Consider the following 23,847-nt stretch of genomic DNA (forward strand, 5'->3'; position numbering starts at 1 on the left):
TCGTTATGATTTGTCATGATCTCAATACAAAGTTTTTGTAATACACAACCGAGAGTTTGTCCTACGTAACAATATAACTCTCTAGTACGCGTGTGCGCCGAATACACTCACTGCACTCGCGTTATCAGTGCGTAGTATCAGTAGAGCAACAATTATATAGATATATATTCATTTATATTGCATCATGGGGTAATAGCTATCGTACTCCGCTGATGCAAAATAGTCACTATAGTTACAGCCTCAAACGTCTACAGTTTCAGGAAACATTCTCCTCCAAGGGTCAGTGTTCAAAGTTTTGGACTTGGTGTTGTTGAACCAAGTGCCTGTGATCTCATGTGATACGGCAGGAAATTGACAGACATGGGTTGTTGTAAAAAAAATCGCATTTTACATTTCACAATTTTTTTGGTTTACTTTATTTTCAACCTGTTGCTTCCCAAATGGTGCATTCGACTAAAACAACAATATGCCAGCGTTTGGCCAACGGCTCATGTTCAGCGTTTGGCCAACGGCTCATGTTCGGCGTTTGGCCAACGGCTCATGTTCAGCGTTTGGCCGACGGGCATGCTCAGCGTTTTGTCAAGGACTCACGCTCACATGGCTTACCAGTCACATGGTCCGAGAGCTTCTCGTTCTATGAGAAACAATTGGCCGGGCGGGAATAATAATTACGTACAAACTGGAGAAAATAACGAGTAAGAAACGAAAGGAAACGAGTTGTGAAAAAATATGACACGATAAAAGGACGACCAGGGAGAACCATTTAAAAAAAACAACCTCGACTTTTCAGTGTCATTTGTACAAAACGATATACAACAACAATGGGTCCTTGCAGTAGACAATGTTGTTCGTAGAGCCGGACGTGCTAAACTGGACAGATCACTTTGTTACAGATCTCTCTATATAGGAGTCTAAAAATAGAAACTCCGCCTCTTATTTATCCATCCATACGCTCATTTGTACCTTAGATCACGGTCGCAGACACACTTCCATCTTTATACAACGGACAATACACTGACAGCGCGAGTAGCCAATCAGCAACCGCGTTGCAGCTGAGCTGGTGATTTCTTGATTAATGAGAGCCAAGTCATGGTGACATTGGCCACGATTCCCATCTGCAATTGTCCCGAAAGTTGTGTTGTTGAAAAGGTGGAGTTTAGTGAAGTCGTAAAACAGGCGAGGTCCTGGATTATGAGATGCCAGTGCCATCATATGACGAGGATTAGAAGACAATTTGTTGATGAGGAAAATTATGATCTTGCCTTTTAATATTAAATTACCCAGTGTATAAGTTGCTAACACCACGGGACATATCGAGAAGTTGTTTTGGACTACGTCCTCACAGCACCTCTCTGCCCCGTGGTGTTTCCTACACTTAGACGCTAATAGGGACAAATCTATTCTAGCCGAGATGGAAGTCCACCAACCTCCGATAAAAACATAACTTATGCGTGACATCTAAAGGCCGAAGAATCTAGAACAATCTGGGGAGTAATGTTGACCTATAAAACAATTGCAAATAACATATATCTGTTTTTAAAACTGTGTTTAAAATTCTATTTGTATGTTGAGAGGAGACATAAGCGAGAGAGTGTCAGTAAATTTAACAACAACAACACCACCACCCATCCAGAATGTACCCAGGTGTGTGAAATTTTGGTGGCATGCATGGAACCTATCACGATAAATACAACCGTGTCATTCAGTAAATTTCGCCATCTTCATCATAGCTGGACAAGTTCAAAGTTCATCGCCATGTTGGCGACTTCACCTTATTATCGGCAATCCGCGATAAGTGTTAATAAAATTAATTTCAATTACAGGTGGTAGACGCCCAGTGTCTACTATAATTATTTGGGTGTCGGCTCCAGCTGGCTTTGTTTGCGATTAATTTATTTACTGTCGAATCTATGAGCGTGTTGTGATGTTTGTAACTCTGTGGCTACATTGCGACGCCGGCCGGTTGCCTAATGCATTTTGAATTGATCTCCGATGATGTATTTCTTTGGAATACAAATTTGGAGGAAAATACTATACAACAATAAGGTTTGCTCGTTTAAACTTTATTTTATATAAAAGATTCGTGGCATTTTTGTTAACGCTGTAGTAGTTATTTGAATTTAGTCTAGGCGAAAGTTGAAGAACTTTATTATCAACTACCAGACGATAAGTAATCCGGTAGGTGTGCGTGGTAGTACGAGCAGTTACAACCAGCGGACTCACCCCTGCGGTACCGAACAATGACCTGCCGTGTCAGGTAACATTGATCCCATGGACTTTACATTTCGACATCATGTTTATTAAAAGAAATCTTTGAAAAAAGGGCGTTATATCGTACTTGCAAGTATTACGAATATACAATATTTTTTTTCATTCTTTTTTATGATTCCAACAAAAGGTCTGAGAAGCAAATGAAAACGCCCTCTCGGCCCTTACAGGTCACAATAGCGAATCCAGCCGATAGACGAGTCGGAGCAGGAACTACTCTGTGAGCTAAAGTTTGTATGGCCCAACCCAGACGTAAAGTGTACAATTTGTGTTTGTTCGTTTCTATTGTGAAAGTTGACTAAAGGTGGGTCTATGGGACATTCGTTGACCAGTAGCTCACGGCGTGAACATGTAGGATGGTAGCGAAATGGCCATTAAAGTACTATGTTTATGCTGTTTATACTTCATGTGCAATATCGGGGGCTCGATTGAACAAGAATCGAGCGAAGATTTCTACCGCGTCGGTAAGTACCATACTAACTCGCCATATACAACGCAAATCACCATTCACACACATGTTTTACGTATTATCAAATTACTAGTACACGCCACACTCCAATTATTGACAAGAGAAAATTTCTTGGGTTTAATTTAGCCCGAGTAACCATTTATTCCACCTCAGTCCGTGATAGAGGGACTGTGATTCCACCAACCACCAACCAGTCACCAGGAAAAGAAACCGCTCAACATGTCTTCATGTTAACAGCGCACAGCGTAATCATGTCCCCGGGACGTACATTTTTTTCTGATTTTACTATTGTCATTCTCATTCAGTGTAGTGCTTGAATAACCGAAACAAATATTTTTTTTATTAACCAGACGGACATTTTTAGTTTTTTTTTAGTAGCCGTCACGCCTGATTTGCTAGATGATTCTTTCAGCCTCCATTAATTTACAAATTTCGTACCCGCGATATGCTAATACTTCTTTTAACGAAACACTAACGAACACATTGACCCTTAGTATGAACAGTCAAGTACATGAATGACACTGACAAACAAATTATATGGTACCGAGATCGAAATGGAAATATACCGAATTTGCTATCACGATAGTTTTTTTACTTAATTCAAGTTCGCGCGCTGTCGCTGTGCCAAGGATACAGTAGTTACATACTTTTACCCCAAGTTACAGAACAGGTGATTTCGAAATACGGGTGAACAGTTACATACACGTGTTAACCAATTTTTTAACGTTGTATATAATATGCATTTTTGCCCTGAAAATACGCCATCATGGATGTAATAACAAAATATTATAGTATCGTTCTGTGAAAAATATCTTACGATGCATACAAGTTGAAAGCTACATTGAAGCCGCTGTCGGCATGGCGACAATAATATAAATGGGGTCGCGAAATGTTTCTGATTCATTAGGAATGTGCAACACACCCATACTTGAACAATACACATGTCCAGTTTATAAACACCGACGTAAAAGTGTCTTTTGTTGACGTCAGGTGAAACAACTTTACATTGACTAAAGGTGGGGTTGAGAAATGGACAATGTGAAACATGGGAGTACTTTACAAAAATTTGCTTTGTTTTCGTGAATCGAAATTTGGGGATCGATGCTATTGTGGAAACGGACTCCACATTGAGTGGCCATTCATAACTGCATGTACCCGTGAAAGACATTTGACATCGATGACCAAGTATTCAAACAAAGCCCGCGGACATGAGCTTTTCATCTCGCATTGGAAATATCACGAAATTGCCAAACACTAATAGAATTGAACTTGTGTGCTTAGATCACGGTTGTCAATACGGATTTACCGTGGAAAAAAAACCACGTTGGCTAATTTCGAATCGCAAATAAACTCCAGTATTCGAACTGTCATGCAGTTTATGTTCGGTAGACCGTAATATATGGCCATGCGTGAACATTCAAGCAAAGGGTGAAAAATAGCGGACATTGTGTGGAGGAGTCTGTGTAAAATGTCTAATATTACAAAATTTCTTTAATTTGTCTGTTTCAGTTAATATGTTCACCGGTATTTGTTGGCAAAGTATTACGGCAGAGGCGGGGATTATTTACACTCGTCATCTAGAATTCGGAATCAACATGATGGTGAACCTGAATTGTAAAGTAACAATAATGGCACCATTCGACGGACAGCGAGTCGTCTTGAATTTCGCCGCTTTCGACATCCACGAATCGGAGGGATGTACATCGGACAAAGTATTGGTGTACGACGGAGACAACATACAAAGTGAGCTGCTGACGCCCTTGGAGGGACTCTGTGGCGACTCCGCGCCCGAAAGTTTTAACTCCAGTGGGAATTCCTTAACCATTCGCTTCGTCACTGATCATAATGATACTTACGAGTTTCAACAAAAAGGCGGTTTTGTGGCCTACTTTACTGCGTTTATACCAGAATCAGATGATACCTCAGGTAAGAGAATTGATCATTTAAAAACTCTTGATGGACAGATGGTAAAAAAACAATACAAATAGTGGTTTGTTCCCTATCTTACATCAACATTTTTTTTCGGAATTATTTTTTCGCCAAATCTATCATCACATGTTTTGTCAACACATGAATTCACCACGATAAAACAAACAAACAAACAAACACAGTCAGATCTTTGTATAACGACCGCCCAATAATAGACAGGTAGCTTTTATTCGGAGGTTGTATAATTCTTTGTAAACGTTATAGGGATATGCCACCAACACCTTCTGACCCACGCCCCTTTCAAGACAGTCACCATGGGAAAAAACGTTTTCAGACATTTTAGCGAAAAGTGTATACTATGGGTCATGACCTACACGAGTCGCTTTTTTTCTGCCAGAATTAATTATTTCTATAGTTTAGACGAGGAATTTCAGCAATTGTTGTGCGTTATAATTATAATTTAAATAATGAATGCTAAAATTACCAATATATTTTAAAGCGCGGTGGTCGTCGCGCAGTGCGTGTTCGAATTTCATGTAAATAAACAATGTATATTTATACGCGTTGTATACGTCGCTATGAGTCCCATATCAAACAGGACGCGGCACGACGACTGCCGCCCTTTAATTAACCCTACCACGCCTAAATGTAACTTCGTCAAATTACCACCGTTTGAACTGTGACTAAATAAGTGTAATTCCGTTATTTCAGTTATTCTCGACGATCTTCTGCCTGAAGATTGGAACGATCAGTACTGCTGTCGCGTTGGTGGCATGTGCATACCGATCAAATATACGTGCGATGGTTTCAAGAACTGCGCTGACAACAGTGACGAAGAACTTAGCAAGTGCACAGAAGGTTAGTCGATGTTAAATACAAAATTGTCGGTATACGAATCAATGTATTCCCTTTAGTTTATCAATCAATCAAACATCAACAAACGGACAACGAACGAACAAATCAACAAGTATAAGTAAATATGATTTAATTTAATTTTCCTGTTTTTATTTCTCACAGGCGGGAATATCCTCGACATTCTTTCAGAACTAACGGGCCTCAGCCGGGGAACTATTATCGGACTAATAATACTGATGTTACTCGTCGTCTTACTTGTCCTCCTTGCTATTATTTATTACTGTTGTTGCCGAGATAAACGGAAAGTTAAGCGGAAGTTGACGAAGAAGAATTATATAGCGCAGGACGAATATGAGTACGATGATTATCAATATCCGTTTGCCGCAGCGCCCTATGAGTTTTATTATAATCGTAATGGAACAGATGATGATATAATGATGGAACAAGGGGAAGAACCGGGTCAATATCCTCCATCACTTAGCAACGGACATGAACGTTCTCAGGATACTCTATTTGCGGGGAGCACTATACCTAGTGCAGCGTTCCCTATTTTGGCGGATAAACCCCATAAAGTTGGCGACGCTGAAAAGAATATCGGAGTCTACGGTTTGAGCCCCGGGACTGGTCAAAGAAGGAGACGCCGAAAACTCAAAGTTGTGGACAGTCATATACGAGGAGCTACTTCTTCCGAGAGCGTGATTAGTCAAAAAACGAGGAAACAAAAACTGCCGAAAGGAAGTCCGATGATATTACCGAGGACTCGAGCGCTCCCGGTTCTGGAAAGGAGGCGGAGCTTCGGTGGAGTTGAGAGTTTTGTCAGAGGCGGTAGCGTTGAACGTTTAAGGACGAGAACTAATGCGATACAAGACACCGGTCACTGGTGGACTGCAATGCCACCGCCTTCGATGTCGCGTTTTCACTCGGATAGTCGCTTGATAGAACTAAATGAGACCAGAACAAAACCACAACACACTGCCAATGACACCGTAACCCCTATCCCGAGGGCGTCTTCAGAAATCGACGTAAACGGGGCGGCGAAAATCGTGAAGGGACGGAAACTAAAATCACTCGCGTTGTCCCATCGGTGGTTGGGACCCACCGGGGGAAGTAACATGAGTCTCAGGGTGGGCGTGAAATCGGCAGAAATAGTCAAACTTGACGGAAAACGAACAGAAGTGATGAAACATGACAAAGAAGTAGAAAAGTAACGCGTAATTTATGATAAATTAGTGAAGTTATATGACAATTGACAATATATTTATTATTATATATATATATATATATATATTAATTACGGTGATAATATATATTTAAACCCTGCTATTATTTACATTTAATTATTGCTTAATACACAGACGATTGAGATAGATCCTTTAACATTTTGGGCGCCATAATCTTCCCGCCAAAATACTGGTATTGCCTTTTGCATACACGTATGTAATTTCCGTATATTCTAGGTTGTTGTTCATTATTTTAGCTAATGAACAACATGTCCCATTGGTTACAATTCTGGAAAAAAAAGTGGAACTAAATACGCAGCTCTGTAAAAACTAAAAAGATGACTTTGACATCCACTTCTTTTCGGCTGGTAAGCATTTCCATCAATCACAGAACTTGAATGTGATCACAAAAAAGAAAACAGGCAAACAATACATCGCGTGACCGAACTTGGTACAATGCATTCTGGGAGATTATTCAAATATGTTTACTTTGGAAATTCCGCCTATCTCTATCTGCTTGATGAATATGGCCACATTAATTGCATCTATTTGCAACATGCAACGATATTTATATATTAGTTAAAATGTGTGTACATTGTTCAGAAATACCCCTGTAATACAATGGTGTATGTTTGATCCGGGGAGGGCCATGCGCGGCAAACTAAACCTTTACCGTTGCTTTACCGTTGTTTTGAGTTTTTTACAACGGTTTGGTGTTATGCAAAAATATTAATGTAAGTTCTGGAAAATAAAACTCAGTACTAGTTATGAAAATCATGTTGTTTATTTTATCGCGGGCGTATATGGATTCACGAAGTGACAAAATTTACAAAGATTAAAGGGCGGTGGAAGTCGCGCAGCGCGTGTTTGAATTTAACGTAAATGAACGATGTACCTTACACGCGTTGCATACGTCGCTATGAGTTCTATATCGAACAGAACGCGGAGCGATGACTGCCGCCCTTTAAAAATCACGAAAGTAAGAGCAGTTCAAAATCTAAGTCCCACACAAAGTAGGGAATTGATGTTTACCTATTCAATTTGCCCGGTGACCCCCATGATATATGTAGTCGTTATTTTGACGTGTATTCTAAATAAAGACAGGCCTCCAGAGGACGAGGTGTATCCAGAATCAACCGTACAACTATGACGTGACATCACACTTGTACTTTTCAATCACAATATATAGGCCTACATGTTACCGAGTAAGCTTCATTAATATGCTACAATCCTCGCGCCGGTCCTGACCGATATGGGTCCTGTATGCAACGCGTGTAGAATGTTTGTTAACATGGAATTCGAACACGCACGCACTGAGTGACGACTGCAGCGCTTTAACCAGATATCACATTCAAAATGCCGTCAAGAATTTCAAACTTACAGATCAATATCTTTTTTTTTTTTTTTTTTTACAATTTGTTAGTGTAAACACACCCCTCCCGATACATTATATTAAAGGGTGGCGGTCGTCGTGGGTCTCATAGCACAACGCGTGTAAAATACATTGTCTGTTAACATGAAATTCGAACACGAGCTGCGCGACGACCGCCGCCCTTAAATCGTAGCTGTAGCTACCTGCTGGATTCATCAGTCGGATGCCAATTTATATACAAGTGATTAAGTTGTAACTCACATAGGACAGCATTCCATGCCAAGTCACTTAAACTTAATGAAGGCGAACCGGCGGTTTTGTGAAATTGTGTTCACGTGCCGCGGTTTGCAGGTGATATATTGGCGAGATCGATCAAATTTGACCTGAGCTGAACAGAGTTATTCATGAAAAAGTTGACCTGGATTCAAAATAACTTCGAACATACAAGGTGCTTAACAATCTCGTTTATCGTATTATTTTCAAGCAAACATTTGAATTACATCTTTCACACTAATCTATTCTCTGTTGTTTGTAAATTTAAAGGGCGGTGGTCGTCGCACCGCGCCCTGTTCGATATGAGACACACAGCGTCATACACAACGCGTGTAAAATACTATATATTGTTTCTTTACATGGAATTCGATTATGCGCTGCTTGCCGCCCTTTAATGTATCCTGTCAATTTAATTTCTTTATGTTATACCTTGAATGTCCTTGGTTCATTCCATTTCATTGCGCGATGGTCTTGACATACGCCTAAAAACATTTGTTGTTGTTTTCTTGTCATTTATTTTGTAAATTGTTGCAATGTTGTTCGTGTCGGGGAGCCACGAGTGTGAAAAAAAAAATCTGTAATTTCTAGTTTGTTTTCTCTAATACTTTTTATAACAGAGAGCTTCCCTACATCGAATGGCTGAGAGCAATAACTGTCTGCCTAATTATATTCTGTATCCAATATTGCATTTAACAAGTGTCTGCAATATTTCAGAGGGTAACATCCAGTTCTAGTTTTATGCCATCAATTCATTCTTATAATAATGGTCCAGAGTTCTGCAACATATGCTAGAATGGGGGCTAGCAGACACTCAACATATTTGTTTATTGACTTGTTTACTAAGTCTGCCTTTTCTGTCTTTCGTGTTTTATCTACCAGTCTTGACAATGTATTAGTTTAGTGTATTCCATTGGTGTTGAAAGTTACCCGAAAATAGGTGAGATAGATTGTCTTTTACAGGTTTTGTCTATGGCCGGGAATGTGAAAGTGCTGATTTTTTTTACTGTTGTTTTCAGTCACGGTAGTACAAAACATAATCTTGTCATTTTAGTGTTGGCATGACCCCTTCCTTGGCGTGTAGTTGAAGAGAGTGTTGATAGATTTTGGCAGGATGATATGGATTGTTGATTTAGCTTTGGATTGTAGATTCTCTAGTCCGTATTCAATTCTAAAGTTTTAAAGTTAGATGTCAACCTTACCATCCAGTTTAATTTCCTACTTTGGTATACATGTTTTTTTTGTTTTTTTACAACACTGTTTATTTTTTTAGCTCCATGCTTATAGCTACCTTTTAGAATCACAGAAGAAGAAAAATGCATATAACGCATCAAAGTAAACAATGTACACGTGTGCCCTTGAGTTGGAACTCATAAAGTGGATGTACGGAACAGCAGACACGAGGGCGGAGGGCGTGGCAGCTGAATTGATTCACCGTCGCCCCGGGACTCATTTGAGTTTCGAAAGGACAATTCGGGTCGCCTTTGGTCACAGTCCCCATGAGCTTATTTCATTAGTCCGTGAATTGAGAACTCGGCTTATTGGGAATATTCCCATGGCGTCACTGGCATGGAAACGCTGTCTTTGCACCCCCTCCACAACACGTACTTTATGGACATAGCATGCAAATTGGAGTTTTATTTGTAAACTCGCATTATGTTCGACCTTGCCTGCTCATGTTTTGCATTGTTTGATGTGGGTGTCATTGGTGAATGCTATCTGGTGGGGTCACGGGAAGAAGAACGGAGTGTAGCAGAGAATGGAATTAATTTGTCAGTACCGACGCGGTACCAACATACTTTGGTAGGGTCTAGGTGTAACATTTATGTGATATATGATGTAGAAAGGTATGTTACGAGATACGCACGTTTAGAAAATACTGTTTGAAAACTACATCCGGTTACAACAACTGATACTAAGTCTAGTACGTGGCGATTGTTTCTTGTATTATATAAGACACGATGATATGTACGGTGATATTGGATGAAGACTTCATAATCCCGCAAATGTATGTTCAAATCTTCGATGAAATTACGTTATGAAACGAAATTAATCATTCCAAGAAGTTGAACGGTTTCATACTATTTTTTTCACTGGAAAGTGTCCGAATCCATGAAACAACGAAAAATGGCACAGCGGGTGTAGCATATCTGTTACTCGGAAGTTGATGGTATGCGCGGCAAGTCGACAATGAGTCAATGAATTGACTTCCATACAATAGATAGGATGACAACACCATCCCAAAGACACGCCAAAAATAAAGGATAAAACAGAGATTCAAAAATAATCAAGGGCCTTTCAGTGGTGGCGCTATTACCCACAAATCCCTGTAAACAAAAATGGCGCCTTCCAGTACAAGTAAGGGACGTGGTACTGCTGCAAAAAAGAACACCAGTCGTAATAGCAAAAGCCCAAATCGCCGAAAACATGCGAGCACAAGCGACACCAACAACGCAGTGAATTCAACTGAGCAATCAAGAAAGCGGCAGTTACCTAAAAAGAGTGCAGTTTCGAAGGAAGAACAAAGTCGCCCTGGCGTAGCGGATGCCAGCAAAACCAAACAACCGCCGACTACTCGTACAAGACCAAACATGAGACGAAATATTGTTAGAGAATTTGTCTTATTGAATCCGATGAAAAAAGCCTTGGTTTACTTAGCAATTGTGCTTGTTGGGAGCACTATCTACGAGGTAACCACTCCACCGAAAACGTTATTTGCTGACAAGAACAACTATTTAAATCAATATTTCGTCAAATGGTCGTGGGGGTGGACGCTCTCCGCGTTGTCTCTGTACATAATACCATCCAGTTTCGTTGTCCGCAAAGGCGACATAAAGCGTATAGCCAAGGATTACTTCCGATTATTAGTAGGGACTGCTCAATGGTTCTGCTGGGTAAAGCTCTTTTTCTGGATTGAAGACCTGACTGGCGAGTGTTATGACATCAACGGAGAGAAGTACACTCAGCACAAGACCAAATACCCCTGCGTCAAAGCGGGTCATATGTGGGATGGTATTGATATATCTGGACACACTTTTCTTCTTACACATTGTTCGCTGATTATATTTGAGGAGCTACATTACTATCTTAAGCTGTTCGAAGCCACACGGAAACTGGGCAAGAGCAAGGGCAAAAAAAAGGGACAACCGAAAAAAGACTTGCTAACATCTGCCTTGAATGGCTTTTCTCAATGCATGATGTTAGTTCTTTTACTGATGACCTTACTCTGGGAGTTCATGTTGATATGTACACAGATTTATTTCCATACAATTGGTCATAAAATCTTTGCATTTGTGATATCGCTCATCAACTGGCTTGTCACATATAGAGTAGTTTACAAGAAGCTCTACCCAGACATGCACAGTTAGATTGCATCGCACATCTAGACGCTGGTCATCTTAATCCCACAATTCTGGATACCCCACATTAATAGTAATCAAATTTGTCCGTTAATTATGGTTAGGTAATCAAACCTGTCGAGACCGGAATGTTGTGTACTTCAGCTTTTCAATGGCAAAGCTTTTTTACCATATACATGTAATACAATAAGAACACTTTATTTCAGTTGAATCACTATCTAGCTGAATGTATTGCACTTGTAAAAAAAAAAAACAATTCATATACCACTATACTTTTAATGGCTTGCAACTTAGTGGAGTTCTGTTTAACACATCTTGGCCAAGTAATTTTGGTTTGACCGAGAAAAAAAAAACAATGTATAAATCATTCTGCTCATTTGATGTCTGTCTGTCTTTTTGACAGGCATTCAAACAAATGTCAACAAACCTTCCTCTTGATCGAAAATTTCTTCTCATTTACAAAATAGCAATAAATAATCTGGAAAAATTAGACTCTGACAATTGCCTTTCACTTCAATATTGTTATTAGGAAGGCTAATACGCCTGCTGTCAATTGAACTCCATGACAACGTTAATGTCCTGGTCTTCTCTGTTCAAACTGCATAGTCCCTTAGAAATGTTCAATACATTCATTGCAAGGTTAACGCTTACTCTAAAATCGAGATGACCTGGGTCAGTGAGTCAATATTCACTCTGGAGTTGGGATGACGAATGTGTCTAGTGAACTGTTATTCTCTTTGCTAAGAAGCTTCCTATTTAAAAAAAATAGAAGTTTGTCATCAGGCTGTATGCAAATGAATTTTTGCAAATAAGCCGTCCCTCCCAATTTTCTGTAAACATTTAAATTTAGTGCAATTTGTTGTGTATTACTGGTTCTACCTTTTTTTTTAAAAGTGCTGCAAGTTTTGTTCAACATCATGTTTGATATGGGACGTGTAAAACGTGTGTTAACTACATTGTTTATGCGAAACTTGAATAAATGTTTTTTTAAAAGTTTACTAGCACACTTCATTGTTAGTAAGTTTAGCAATGTATAGGAGAAGCTATGTAATTTTTATTTAATTTAATTCTTCAGGTTTTTTTGGGCTGAACTGTAAAATCTTTTCTCTAAGTTGAATATTAAATGTTTTAGTTGTATTGAGGAGTGGTGATTACCGTAGGTAGTATTTTTAAGTCATGACCAGGGTTTTATTTTTATTATTTACAAGGTATGAATTATTCCTGCCAAAATTGAACACTTTTTTGAGAAAGTTAAATAATTTTAAACCAATGTATTTTTCACTTCACTGAAATACAGGATGTGTCAACATTTTTATTGCAAATTCTCAAAATTAGATGTATTCTGATGTTATTTGATGTTATTTGATGTATTTTTTTTTTAGTTTCACAGTGTTATCTGAAACATGACTGCTTGATCTGACCATAGACCTTCTAAGGTCTAAGATCTGACATGCATGTCGTCTAAGTATCACAATACATGTATGTAGTTTTGGTTTAGGGGTTGGGAAAGGTTTGTCATTGTATCCCCCCCCTAATCTCAACCTAACCCTGCCCAATCAATTGTAAACATGTATGCCCCTCTGAATAACTGGGGTGTCCTCAAGAGGGGCATATATGGGACTGGATGGTTTGAGTTAGGATTTGGGGGTGTGGTACAATGGAAAAGGTTTCCAGGGTTTGAATGCAATAATATATATTGACTTAATAGCTTAATGAATATTTTCATCAATTTTATCTTGTCTTTAAAATGAATTTATTTGAACCACTAAATTCTGTGTTATTATAGTATTGTTATCCACTATTAAAGTCTCTCCTGTGAGAACACTGTAAACAGTTTTCGCCACTATCAATTTTTACAATTTGTTTGCATTCATGAGAACTGAACTGTGTCTTAAAGCGGGAGGGTAGTCTCCTGCGCACGCACGGGAATTGAATCGATAACAAAACATGCTAAAAACGCAAAGGCTCATGGGTAGACGCTTATTTGTAAACAATGACACGCTATGGCCATCTGACGCATGCACAGGTGACGACTCCCCCGCTTTAAGCATCCCAAATGAAGTGTTTACTCCTACCGGTGCATAATTTTGTGTTTTTTTTTTTTCCTGAATTACTGACCTCAATTTTATTGGTATTGTGTTGCTGAATAGATCAAAAATTTTTAGAAGAGTAAAACCTATGTTACTATTCAGAGAACACTCCACTACTCTATACTCAATTAACGGTATATGCAGTAAATCATTAAAAAAAAGGACAAATATTTTTTAGTCTCCGTTCTAATGTTGTTTGAAACCGTGAACTTATGCATAGACCTTGCATGCATCTGTCCATTATCCATTCTTATCCATTCTTATCCAGTCTTATCCACTCTTATCCACTCTTATCCACTCTTATCCACTCTTATCCACTCTTATCCAGTCCTATCTTTCACATGTTCGGATATATACAAGTTCAAACTTTGTGAATGCATCAGACATGTACCCATTTATTTCATGATCCAGTTCAAGATAGCAGCCATTTTAAGGCAAAAAATGAAACAAAATCACACATGTTCTCAGTTGTGTGTTGACAGATTTGGTTTAAACTTAATTCATACACTCAACATAATGGCAGCTTGATGCACATCATCCCTGATTTGACACAGTGTAAGGAGATATGGATTGAGTTCCTTTCGTTCGGCGCATTATCTCAGAAGTTCATGGACTGTTTTTTTCCAAACTTAGTATATGCTTGATACATGATGGTATACATTATGCCCCAGATTTTTTTCCCCGTTCAGATGTGAAATAAACCAAAATAGGTTAAAGCCTACATTTTATATGTGCAAAGCATCGTCTCTAATTTGTGCTGGATTATATTCAAACTTAGAATATGGTTAACACCTAAATAAGTTTATTCAGATTAGTGCAGGGGCAGTATGATATTTCCTGTAGATGCAAGTTAATTTTTGTTGAGATTCTATGCAATACTGCTGACCAGGGTTGAAACCCTGGTGTAATAATGACCTAATTTGCATAAAAAACAATTGTCAGATTTGAATTGAGGCAGTTTGAGCCAATTTCACATTTTTTCACTACTGAGCATGTTATTGCACATGCACGCAATGCATTATGGGAGAGAGCCTGTTTATATATACCTCAGTAATTTATATGTTTCAGGATATCAGGATTTATATCAATAATATATGAATTGTAGCATAAACTTAATGAACCACTGAATGCAAAACTACATGTACAAACAAATGTATTAGCTTATTTTCACTTGGAATTAATTTTTGCTGAAGGAATATTTCAGTGAAAAAAAATCCAGCAACTTGTCTAAAATCAGTTAAAATTAATTCCATACAAAACACTCAAAAAATCTTTCCAGCGAAAATTAATTCCAACTAAAATAAAGTATTTTACAGCAGACAGCCAGAAAAAGGTAGAAAAGTGTTGAAACAAATTTTTTTCGGCATTTTTTGTTACAAGCAGGCATCTATGCTAAACCAAGTAAAGTTCCACGTCAGGGGCGATGCCAATATTAGAAATCATTTTTTGCCCAAAAACTCCCATTTTTTTAAAGATGCATGTCAATTCAAAAATATATAGTTTGACCTTGCGTCATGTCACAATGACCGAAAATATGAAAAGGTCAACACACTTTCCGTGAAGGGTCAAATTCATAAAATCTGTTATAATGGTTCGATTTTGGTGTCTAATTACCGGTATATGTTTTTTTGCATGAAAAAGCCAATAAGACAACTTTCATAGACCATTATAATGCCAGTCTCAGCTATGAGAATACAATTATGTCAGATAAGATGGGTTTTTAGTCCCCGTGCGGACGTAGTCCGAAAACGGGGACTTATGTTTTGCCCTGTGTGCGTCCGTGCGTGCGTGCGTCCGTGATCACCTGTATCTCGAACATGCATGGACCGATTAAGTTCAAACTTCACTCATACATTACACATTATATGGGACATATGCACATGCATTTTTTTCATGATCCGATTAACGATAGCCGAATAGCGGCCATTTTAAGGCCGAAAATGCTTCAAAATGGTACATTTTCACCATTCCGGACACGGATCTCAGTTATGCATAGACGGATTTTGTTTAAATTTGGTACATACATTAAACTTAGTAGGACCTTGATGCACGTCATTTTTTGGGGGGATCGGGTTTGAAATGGCCGACTGGCGGCCATTTTGTTTTAAAAAATTCAGTTCTGGATCCGTATCTGAGACATGCCTGGATTGATCGAGTTCAAACTTCACACACACAAGGTACCTCATGTCACAAATATATATGTGCATTTGTTTCATGATCTCATTAACAATAGCCAAATGGCGGCCGCTTTTAGGCCGAAAATGCATTGAAATCGCACATTTTCACCATTCCGGACCCGAATCTCAGTTATGCATGGACGGATTTTGTTCAAATTTGGTACGTACATTAAACATAATAGGACCTTGATGCACGTCATTTTTTTTCGGATCAAGTTTGAAATAGCTGACTGGCGGCCATTTTGTTTTAAAAAATTCAGTTCTTGATCCGTATCTGAGACATGCCTGGATTGATCGAGTTCAAACTTCACACACACAAGGTACATCATGTCACAAATATGTATGTGCATTTGTTTCATGATCTCATTAACGATAGCCAAATGGCGGCCGCTTTAAGGCTGAAAATCCATTGAAATTGCACATTTTCACCATTCTGGACCCGGATCTCAGTTATGCATGGACGGATTTTGTTCAAATTTGGTACATTAAACATAATAGGACCTTGATGCACGTTATTTTTTTGGGGGGATCGGGTTTGAAATGGCCGACTGGCGGCCATTTTGTTTTAAAGAATTCAGTTCTGGATCCATATCCGAGACATGTCTTGATTGATCAAGTTCAAACTTCACACACACATGGTACATCATGTCACAAATAGATATGTGCATTTGTTTCATGATCCGCTTAACAATAGCTGAATGATGGCCATTTTAAGGCCGAAATTGCATCAAAATAATGTATTTTCACAATTCCGAAACCGGATCTCAGTCATGCATGGATAGATTTTGTTCAGATTTAGTACAATGTGTTGTACATATGCAGGTGCATTTCGGATTAGACCACTTTCAGTGGTCTGAGATTTCGGTCATGATCTGCTTTGAATGCATATGTCACTCAAATGTGAACGGAACGGGGACGTGTCATTGACAATGACTTGTTAAAAATGGTTATTACATCAACATGGATTGATTAATGGCCTCTTTTACATCAAGCACATTAATTATATATGGAAATTGCATAAATTTTATTCAGACATGGTGGTGGTTTGTTGCGGTTCTGAAGTGTTTAACGTTTTTGACGAATCTCCGTACAAGGGAAGTAACACGTAGTAGGTGTTGGCGGTAACAATGCAAGTTTATATCGATAATGCTAGTGATGTTAGATGGAGATTCTGGAGTCTCATTCGGGTGAGAACTAGCGTTCGTTTCTTCTATTTGAGTTGATGATTCGATCATGCGATCTGTACATTGGTTCGAGAGGTAGAGATGTCACTTGCGTTCGCACATGGTTTACAGTGAGCTCCGAAGTTTCCATATCAAATAGTTCGCATTTTGGCCAAGTATCGTCGTTGGTTGTTCATTTTGGTCCGTGCCACCATAGTTGTGATACGTCACATTAATTGTTTAGGAGATATACCCCGCAGTAAGTCCGCAGGGTTTTGCGTACTAGGAATATATTTGTATTCTTGTTTGAACGAATTAATTTCCTTGACTCGGTTCTTTGTAAATACATCTTGCTTTCCTCGTCCATGCACCGTGGCCCAATGTAAGGTAATTTGCGACGGAGTCTGATCAGAGTAAGTGGTTAGTGATTGCGTATTTATTCAACAGTGATTTCGTTACAAATTGGCTTATGCTAAACACAGTCCCTCTATCTGATAGAGGGACTGTGTGCTAAACAACTAATGTTTGACGGTTAATTGGTGCGACTTTGGGTTTTACTTTAACAAGCGCAGTTTGGTGATCGTCTGATACTAGATAAATCGCACCACCTTAAGCCTTTTTCGAGGCATCTGAGAAGACGTGTCTTTCTACGTTGGTGACGTTGTTTGAGAAATAACGTCTGAAGATATTAACGTTGGATCTGTAGAAAAGCAATCAGTGCAATCAGATGATTAGTATTGACGTCAAGTTATTTAAAAGTGGTTGACCGACCTGGTTTGTCCATTGCTTGACGACGCACTGCAATCGTAAACTATATACGTATGGGTGTGGTGGAATGTCCCGTTTAATTTAACGGTGTGGCAAATAATGTCCGTATGTTTGATTATCATTGATGACTTAACCCTTGTTGAGTTGATCTGCAATAATACTATGGTAGACGATGATAAGTTCAGCGGGTAATTTCTGTAATGTTGCGGGTGCGTGCATTCGCAGACGCAAAGTTAGTGGGTAGTGGTTCATAGTTTTCTTTCCATGGTAGTTTAGCTACAAATCGACCGTTTTTATGCTTTGTATAATGTTGACACTGTTCATCGTGGGTGAGCTTAGCATCGGGAGCTGAAATCGTTTTGTGTATCCCGATATTTTCCAAATCCCAGTAAGATGTTATCTTTTTATCTAGCTGTTCATTGGTAGATTTCATCGCTGTGAGATAGAACGTTTGTATGCGAGTACTTCGTTGTTTATCGGTGTATATATATTCCAAAAGTAAATAGCAGAGAGGACTCAACTGCTACAGGCCCATTGTCGCGGATAATTTTGTCCTCGATGAGGTCCCAATACCGGTCCACTCCGATTAGGATATATATCGTCATCGTAGCTTCATTAAAAACAGGGTGAGCCAATGGTAGTTTGCGAAGATACTATAGTTTTCGTACATCAGGTGTTCAAGTTGCATTGTTCGTTAAGTTACCCGATATCTCTTCAACGAATAGCAAGTCAATTGGCGTCTCTTTTCAGTAAATTAACGGTGGTCAAGGGTATGCCTTTGTAAGCAGTACACGGGTTACAGTATGACTTGAGATTGAGTTCTTCATGCGAGTTAATCTTCGCATCAATAGACTTTGCAAATGATGAGTGATGAAACTGCGATTGACGCCTTTGTCAAAAAGTACCATAGCTAACACTTGTTTCCCGTTGTAAAGGGTGGCGATTTTTGCAGTTTTTAACAGCATTCTACGCTGAAGGTCAGGTTTTTATTGGCTTTGTCTGTCCTGAGATGAATCAGGTGAAGTGTGCAATAAATGTATACTCCCTGCAGACGTGGGTTTAGAATCAGATGTAGTTAAATCGAGAGTGTCCGATTGCAATGATGTATGATGTTTACCCTTGCATCGTTTACAAGTGCAATGTGAACGATATACCTTAACTTTGTGGTGACCTTGACAATTGTAACACAGTTTGTTATGCTTCACCATGGCTTCACATAGTCCAAGCGATCTTTACTGGATGTTATAGTGTGACAGTTCATCGATGAATGTCGTCCTTTGCAATATACACAAGCTCGTTGAGTAAATTTCGAGTTGGTCGATCGATGGGTAGATTCATTTGAGGATTCAGCACTTCGATGAGTTGGAGTCAGTGAATTAAATCTATGACTAGCAGTACATGTATGTGCCGGTTTTTCGAACTGGTCTTTGGTCTCCTTTGGAACGTGCCATTTATCATGATTGTAAAAAAAAGAACTGGAAGTTTTGATAACAATACTGGGACTAATAGATTCTCGTACTGTTGTTCATCTCGACCGAGACCTTTTAATGCTTTAAAATTTTTACTGTAGATTCAATTTCGTCGTCGTATTTTTTTCAGGCTGGCTGCATTATAAACCGTAGATGACCACAGGGATGACATGTGGGCTTTAATAATTTCCTGAGAATGACAATATCTTTTGTTTATCAGGTCGAATGCTAGTTTGTAATTGTCAGCGGATGTAGGAAAACCATTTATTAATCTTTTAGCCTTGGCGTCCACAAAGCTACGGAGGTAGGCAATGTATCAATTTGAGCATAACGTGCATAAATTGGTATTTTTATATAATTAATGTGCTTGATGTAAAATAGGAAAATTATGATGTAATAATTTTGATGTAATAACCATTTTTAAGACCCATCTTATCTGACATAATTGTATTCTCATAGCTGAGACTGGCATAATGGTCTATGAAAGTTGTCTTATTGGCTTTTTCATGCAAGAAAACATATAATTAGACACCAAAATTGTCAAAATCGAACCATTATAACAAATGTTATCAATTGTGACATGACGCAAGGTCAAACTATATATTTTTGAACTCTTCTCGTCAAGACGAGTAAATTGATATGCATCTTAACAAGATTTGACCATTTTTGAATTTTGACCCAAAAATGGGCAAAAAATTATTTTTAATTTTGGCATCGCCCCTGACGTGGAACCTTACTATATAAGGATATGATTTAGCAAGATGCCTGCTTGTAACAAAACAATGCCAAAAAAACAACACTTGAACACTTTTCTACCTTCTGCTGGCTTTTCTACCTTCTGCTGGCTGTCTGCAGTCAATGATTTTGGATCAACAAAATATTTTTGACTTAAAAACATCTAGCCTAATGGCTTTTATACTTATTTTCAGGTACCTTAGGTGGACCCCTGTCAGATTTGTTCATTTGCTACAGAATCATTAATTCTCTATTATTGTCTCTATGTGTGAACCCCACACTTTGCAGTTACCCTGTCGGCGTGTATTTGTGTCTGTATGTCTGTTCCACGATATCTCAGATTTCAATGAAACTCGGTACATCGGTGCTTCAGAACAATGCATATTATTTTGTGATAAAATCTATACATAATAATTACCTAATTTGCATAATATATAGTCAATTTTCAGTTCCTCCATTGATATCTCCGCAAATCTCCAACAACAAATCTGCGGGTACTGTGATAGCCTGTATAGATTATGGTCAAATACCCATTATCTTTTTATGACTGTTTAACGCCAATCTGTAACTATTTGTTACCGTCTTGGTGATATTGGCTTTTGTACCTCCATGGTACAACCCACCCAATTCAAGACGTCAAGCCACACCCATGCAACTAAATATCCTCCCATTGTCTAAGAATCGTAAACACGCATTTATAGCACAACGAAATAGTTACCCATTATCCATCGGCCACTGCCTTACTCGTATAGTGGACGTTTACACATTGGCTATTTCCTTAGTAATACGTCATCCCATTAGGCGTGACGTCATGTATTTGTTTTGGGCACGTGCTCGTGTCGGTGATGTGTCAGATGTGGCGCGCCCGAGTCACCAATTTTCATCTTATACTTTCGTACTGTGCACATTATGCAGTCTATAAGAGATTACTTTAACTTCTTTTGTATTAAAATATTCCGTAAGGCGACCAATTGTCACGTATTTCTACAGAGTAGAGTGGAGCTTGAATGGGTCATATTCGTAAAATGTGACCTTTTCCCCACATTTGAGAACAACGAATTGTACAACAATACCAGAGACTATTAAAGGTGAATACGTCTAGAAGTGATCACAGGGAATATTGCTTACTCAGTAGGGTGGGGTGTTACTAAGAATTTATTGTGAATGTCTGTACATGTAGTTTGAAATTCATGATAAGTGTGTTATTGAAAAATTCATCTGTATTCAACACGCCCCAAAGATATTACCAGGATACACAAAACAAACATCTTCAACAAATTCTGGTTGCTCGTAAAGCCCAGCATTTTTTTGTCCACAATCACACGGTAGTCGTCGCGCCGCGCATGCGCGAGATATGAGTCTCATATAAACAAAGATGACGATTTTGACAGTTGCGCAGATCAACGAGTACATACTAAAGAAGTCACCAAGCTTCAATTAGGTAGTTTTTGTGTGTTTTTCAAGAGTTGAAGGAGTCGTCAGTGGTAATTAGTGCAAGTGGCGCCCAGGAAAAAACTCGTACTCGTGATTTAATTAGAAAGGCGCATTGGATTATGGAAAAATTAATGTTTATCAACACAAATGTCGCACTAATGACTACCACCCTTTAAATCCGATGGTCCCTTCATATTGGCATGGTGTAATTCAAAACAATCTTTAACAGTTGTTCGTACCTGCGTGTCAGAAATCCAATATTTTTCTGTGGATATTTGTGAGTTTATAATCGGATTAGTAGTCTGTACGGTAGCGGGGTTATGATGATTAGCGCCCTCTGTGTGATGGTGCGCTTCTGTAGCATCAGAATGACGTATATGATTTCCAACATATATTCTTAAAGTTAAATATTTGCAACTACATGTACCTTCAACACCATTCATATGATTAGCGCCCTCTGTGTGATGGTGCGCTTCTGTAGCATCAGAATGACGTATATGAGTGAAGACAATATTGAAATCGATCACTGTGTTTGGCTGTGTAATCATCTAGAATGTAGCAAAATTTCTCTAAAAATACATCTTCCTTGATGGACGACGACAGATCAAAGAGGCATAGCTTTGTCACTAGAGGGCGCGAGTTATAGGAAAGGATTATTGGAAACTACTACTGGCAGAGATCCATTCACCATCTCTAGTCAAAGATAAGCTCTCACACTACACACCACAAAAAAAGACAAACTTCGCATTGACGACAATGAAAACATTCGGAAAGCAGGGCTATTTTATACACGCATATATCCAATGAGTCCAATTTTATACATGCATATACATCCAACTACCCCCAAATTAAAAATGAATTTATAAAAAGAGTGATTTGGTTTTTTTAAAAATCAAATAGTAATTATCATATCGTCAGCATCATTACGGTGTTCAAAGTCTCAAAAATAAAGCCGATTCAACACTACACTGGAATTTGCAGTATTAGCAAACTTGACCAAGCCGACTACTCACTCTAAATGTATCAGTCCACCAAAAGGATTTTGCCAGAACCAAATTCAAGCCTTGTTCATATTGAATAAAGAGGGTCGGCAAAAAAATGAGGGGTACTTTCGTAAGCTGTAATCAATTTTTATTTTCGTAATAATGTAATTTAAATATATATATAAAAAAAAGGAAATTCGTAGACTATGACAAGGTGTAAAATGTAATCAGCTATTTTATTCTTCCGTAATTTGTATAGAAATATTATTTCTTGTAAGCGTATGAAGCATTTTCTAGATTAATTGTCATAATTCGTGCGCAATTTCCAATTTTATTATTAAACACAAACTATCAAAAATATTATAAAAAATGTAATTAGGAATTTTGCTTCATCTGTAAAGTGTAAAACCTATTTTTTTACTGTAAATGTTACTTTCATTTTATTTCCTGTAAAATCGTAAAATGTCGTTTTCTGTAATTTCTGTAAGCCCCCCCCCCCCAATAAAGGTTTTGAAATACAAGCATGTAAAAAGTTGTTTTCCAAAATAGAGAAAATTGATGTCTACGTGACACCACCCCTTGAATGTGGTATGAAACCTTCACATGCGACTTTGGAGACCATTGTTAAATCCTCGGGTCACGGTCCGTGTTAAACCAGGCATGACTGACGTCGGGACAGCTCATTAACTAACCATAAGATCGTGGTGACATAGTTTGTGACAAACTTGTTATCGCGAACTCGGTATTTTGAAAATAGCAGTTATCCCTCTTTCTGGCCCCTTAATCGCGAAGCATTGGTCGAAATTCTCCGGTAAACAAACCGTTACAATCCATTTGCGAAGTATACTGTTATGTTAGTGCGATGATAGAACTCCTTATCTTCTCCATCCTCCATATATTTGTACGACGAGGCACTGAATACATTTGTTCATATATATTTGGCATAAACTTGTATGCAATTTGAGTTGATGAAACCTGTGTACCCGTGTATGGGATGTGTTTGCATTTCTGAACACCCCTCCAATGCATGAGGTGAATGTTTCAGACGTATCAATCATTTTGCTGTGTTCGCGGTCTTTTGAATCTGACATCGGTCAACCAATTGTAATACAGTGTCATCCATCTACGGAGATACCGTACTAGACATGGATCAACGCGCCTCACTTGAATAGTCTCTATTAGAAACAACTCGGTAGATTTTACAGCCCCTGTCATTGTATTGTCCGAGAGCAAGGCCGTTAATTAGCCTGTCAGCTGGACTGAAGCTATACTTAGCAAAGATGAGG

At 38.6% G+C, this 23,847-nt stretch overlaps 2 protein-coding genes across 2 annotated transcripts; both read left to right on the plus strand.

The window, feature by feature from the left end:
* The first annotated feature begins 2,421 nt into the window (after positions 1 to 2,421).
* LOC144351931 (uncharacterized) lies at positions 2,422 to 7,515 on the plus strand. The gene is made up of 4 exons (XM_085500161.1): positions 2,422 to 2,732; positions 4,247 to 4,663; positions 5,378 to 5,524; positions 5,684 to 7,515. The coding sequence occupies exons 1-4, from the start codon at positions 2,636 to 2,638 to the stop codon at positions 6,727 to 6,729; spliced, it is 1,707 nt and encodes a 568-aa protein (XP_085356287.1). The 5' UTR covers positions 2,422 to 2,635; the 3' UTR covers positions 6,730 to 7,515.
* Positions 7,516 to 10,719: 3,204 nt separating this feature from the next.
* Positions 10,720 to 14,238, plus strand: LOC102806703 (acyl-coenzyme A diphosphatase FITM2-like). The gene has a single exon (XM_006816390.3). It carries the CDS (start codon positions 10,723 to 10,725, stop codon positions 11,749 to 11,751), a length of 1,029 nt encoding a protein of 342 aa, XP_006816453.2. The 5' UTR covers positions 10,720 to 10,722; the 3' UTR covers positions 11,752 to 14,238.
* Positions 14,239 to 23,847: the final 9,609 nt, after the last annotated feature.

Source organism: Saccoglossus kowalevskii, chromosome 6, assembly GCF_978046115.1.
Source record: "Saccoglossus kowalevskii chromosome 6, keSacKowa6.1, whole genome shotgun sequence".
NCBI classification, from domain to species: domain Eukaryota; kingdom Metazoa; phylum Hemichordata; class Enteropneusta; family Harrimaniidae; genus Saccoglossus; species Saccoglossus kowalevskii.

What these genes read in the sequence shown, in the direction of transcription:
- LOC144351931 (XM_085500161.1), top strand. Translation starts at nt 2,636, where the DNA reads ATGGCCATTAAAGTACTATGTTTATGCTGTTTATACTTCATGTGCAAT. An exon ending in CGAAGATTTCTACCGCGTCG is followed by an intron (nt 2,733 to 4,246) that starts GTAAGTACCATA and finishes TGTCTGTTTCAG; the next exon opens with TTAATATGTTCACCGGTATT. An exon ending in ACTTAGCAAGTGCACAGAAG is followed by an intron (nt 5,525 to 5,683) that starts GTTAGTCGATGT and finishes TATTTCTCACAG; the next exon opens with GCGGGAATATCCTCGACATT.
- LOC102806703 (XM_006816390.3), top strand. Translation starts at nt 10,723, where the DNA reads ATGGCGCCTTCCAGTACAAGTAAGGGACGTGGTACTGCTGCAAAAAAG.